We start from the raw sequence: 3842 nt of genomic DNA, 5'->3' as shown, positions 1-3842 counted from the left end.
GTTATCCTGTTTTACCGTGTTGAAACTAGTTTTTTTTAAATCAATTATAAAGGTTTATAACCCTCATAGTGTTAAACTGAAGTGTAGCCTACTGATCTGAAATGTATGACCACTTTAGATGTTGACTGTGTGGAGATTAAGTTGCTGAGCTGGAGCAGTTCGTACCCGTTTTCTGAACTGCAAAACGACGACTGAGACGACTGAAAGCGCACCGACACAGGCCCGTCAGGTGATTGGTTAGACTCACATGACATCATTCACGGTCCGCTCTTTCGATGTCTGCGAGCCTGCAAACTTGGAAATCAGAGTCTCGCGGAAAGGGGCACATCTGGCGGGAGTTCGCTTGAGACAGAAGCTTTGCGCCAGGTCTGGCGGTACGCACCGGTCAACAGTGATTTGGAATAGTATGCTATCCTTAAAGACTCTGACGTGAACGCGTGCGATGTGCTTAATAACAAGAAAATAGTATTTTTAAAATCTCACAACATGAGGACAGCGCTTTCACTCTCTGACAGGGAAAACTTCCAGTGAGACTGAGAGGGATTTCCACGGGCTGAAAGCCTTCCACAGCATGCGCAATGGACACCACTAACGGCACAGGACCTGGCGGGCTCGTGCCCTGGAACTTTAACAGTAAGTTATCATACACAATTTGTTTTTCTATTTTTAATTTTCTTCCTGTTATTGAAGCAACATATTAATATAGCCTAGAGAGTTCGGGGTAAAATGTACTGTGCAGAGGATTTATTTTTGCGTGAAAAAGCTTGGTTAAATAGCTTCTAAAATCATTTCTAGATTCACATGACTGCCGGATTGCTGTTTCACATTCAAATTACATTTCACTTGCAGCCTACCTAAAGATACGTTTTCATATATTTACGTGAGTTTATAAATGTAGGCTATCTATTTCTGGCCATCTTGATTTCCATTATGTTAACATAAAGCGTGCAACTGACCGGAAAAAAAAACCGCGAGCGCACTTTCTCTGGTGCGCTTGATAAACTGTCAAATCTGTCCAATCAGTGTGGCGGTTTTCCTGAGAAACGCACCTAAAAGAGAAAGGTGCATTCATGCGTGCACTACCATGACAAAGACTTAAGAACAAGTCGAATAATAACATAAAAGGGACATTAGTCCGCTTGTACTACACTGTTCATTGCGCACTTGCAAGCCCCCCCCCCCCCCCCCCCCCCCAAAAAAAAGCGAACATAATAATTGTACATATTTTTATGCATACAGTTAGTGATACAAAAAAATGTAGATAACAAAGACAATAAGACAGATCGCTCTCCTTACCTCCCGTCCCAGTCCATTTAAAGTGGTAAGCCTTCCATTGTGCACGTTACAGCGTTAATAGAACACATAAACTGTATTCATATACTGGTCAAGCCGTGGGAATAGGGCTTATGAGAGTAGCCTATACTGGCCACACACTAATCAGGTAAGCAAGGACTATAGGATATATTGTCATAGTTAGAGTAGGTGTAGCTGGGGACAAAGTGGTGATGGTGGGGATTTACAAAAGCTTAAGGTCAAGGTAGATTTTATTATGTTCTCTCATCTGCTCTTCTATCTTTGTATCTCTTCTCCTCCCTCTGGAACCCATATTGTTTTCTCTTTCCCTTCCTTCTTTCTGCACCGCTCTCCTCTGCTCTCCTCTCCTCTCTGTAGCGCGTGTGTGGTGCTCTATAGTTGGCTGGGATGACAGACACTCAGACAGTAGATGGGGGTCATTTAGCTGGTTGCCCTTAAACCCAGACTCATTAAGTATTAGCTGCTACACAACAAACACCTTTTTTGAACCGTTGTTCACACAAGAAGACGGGGTGTAATGTATGGTCCAGTTTAGGACACCAGAAAGGGGTTTCAGCTCTGATCCTGGTGGTTGTGTGATCCATTAATGAGGTGTCCAGGATGCCAGGTTGGCCCGCCCTCTGCAGGCGTCCCTTTACAGACGTCCCTTTACAGGCGCTCCAACACTCTGCGCTCTTGAGCAGTTGATTAACAGACCCTGCATGATGTAAATACCTTGACGATGCTCCCTATTGGCTCAGGAGAGGGAGCTGTCTGGCTGAACACTACAGTAATGGGGTCACACCACTCCCAACCCTGTTTCACACACACACACACACACGCACACACACACACACACACACACCATCTCTCCAACGAACACTCATGCGCACAGACACAAACCCTCACATACCCCTACATATAGTTGTAATATCTCTCTCACACACACACCCCTCCTGGTAACCCAGTTTCAGGAGCTGGATTCTGACTGTGCAGCAGCCCCAGATGTTTGGCCGCGCTGGCACACAACACACCCAGACTCTCTGGCGCAGAGCGTCAGCCTGGCTCTGCTCTCTGCAGTGCTGGGGCTGGAGAGCTGGGGCTGGAGAGCTGGGGCTAAAGAGAGGCTAAGGAGCTAGAGCAAGGGAGCTGGGCTATCAGGCACTGGGGCTAGGGATCTAGGAACAGACACGGTGGTGTGCAGGGAGATCAGAGAGATGAAGCTGTACCTCAATCAGTCGGTGGCTGCAAGTCAATTGCATGCTGAGTGTTTGTGAGCATGTGTGATTTTGCGCATGATTGTGTGTTTGTTTGTGTGTTTGTCTGTGTGTGTGAGAGAGCGAGAGAGAGAGAGAGAGAGAGAGAGAGAGAGAGAGAGAGAGAGAGAGAGAGAGAGAGAGAGAGAGAGAGAGAGAGAGGGGGCGGGGAGTGAGAGAGTGTGTTCTGTGACAGACCCAGACCTAAACACAATCCAGGCAAGATCCAACCCAGACCAGATTCCTTGTGTGTCAACCTACCATGCACCTGTGGGGTTATAGCATGTGTAGGTATTGATAGAGTCTTGATACAGAGTGATTTATGGAGTCTCCACTGTGGAACTAATCATTTTACATCTACTCTCAATTGATAATTACAACACTGTATGTTTTATATTTCATGAAACCAAAGTTTTCTTTCTCTCTCTCGTTCTTTCTCTCTCTTTCTCACTTTTTCACTCATTCACTCACTCACTCACTCACTCACTCACTCACTCACTCACTCACTCACTCACTTACACACACACAAGTACACATACATTGCCCCAAACGCATCTGTCCCTCTCATCTCCCTCTTTCCACTTCGTGTCCTCTGTGTGCCTCTCAGATTCCATAGTTACCGTAGTGACCGTAGGGGGCCATGTGATCCCGGACCGTTCCAAATGAGAAACTCACCGTCTACCACATTGCTCCTGATGCTCTGATTGACTTGGGCCTAATGGAGGCCAGTGGGTCCTGGGCTCCTGTTGGAGCGTGACATCCTCTCAACAGATGTGTCTCTATGTGGCGCTCTGTCAGTTGTTCCTCCTCGTCTCCCTCCTCTCCTCTCCCCTCCCGTTCTCTCTATTTATAAACTCATCAGAGGCAGGAGGCTGTGACGAGGCAGGAGGCAGGAGGCAGTTCAGCTCTGGTGAATGACAGCTGTTTGAGCTGCTCTCTGTGGATGTGAGTGCAGGAGAGAAGACTGAGGTTGGAGGTGCAGATAGACAATAGCCCAGCTGAGAGGCCACAGTGCAGACACAGTGGGGGCTGTCACATGAATCAGTGACACCAGCGGGGAAAGAGCCATGTGCCATTTTATGCGTGTGTCTTGCTTCTCAATGTTTAATAGCAACACGTAGTTGTGTTCCTGTCATGTACGCCCACCGCCTCTGGGATCTTTCTTTTATCTCTCCTTCTTGTCATGTGTGTCTCGCTCTCCTTGTCTATCTCCATCCCTCCTTCCCTCCCTGTCTCTCTGTCTCTCTCTCTCTGTCTCTCTGTCTCTCTCTCTCTCTCTCTCTCTCTCTCACC

The 3842-nt window shown here is 47.2% G+C and overlaps 1 protein-coding gene across 1 annotated transcript in view; it reads left to right on the top strand.

Annotated features, from left to right (window-relative positions):
* Window positions 1–578: 578 nt before the first annotated feature.
* The window catches only part of chrm4a (cholinergic receptor, muscarinic 4a), an 11302-nt gene continuing 8038 nt past the window's right edge, over window positions 579–3842 (top strand). Inside the window, exon 1 of the mRNA XM_084682653.1 lies at window positions 579–633. Coding sequence (XP_084538779.1) covers window positions 579–633 — 55 coding nt within the window. The remainder of the gene's footprint in view (window positions 634–3842) is intronic.

Source organism: Hypomesus nipponensis, chromosome 19 (genome assembly GCF_054491055.1).
Source record: "Hypomesus nipponensis isolate SF chromosome 19, ASM5449105v1, whole genome shotgun sequence".
NCBI lineage: Eukaryota > Metazoa > Chordata > Actinopteri > Osmeriformes > Osmeridae > Hypomesus > Hypomesus nipponensis.
This window is presented reverse-complemented; position numbering and strand designations above follow the sequence as displayed.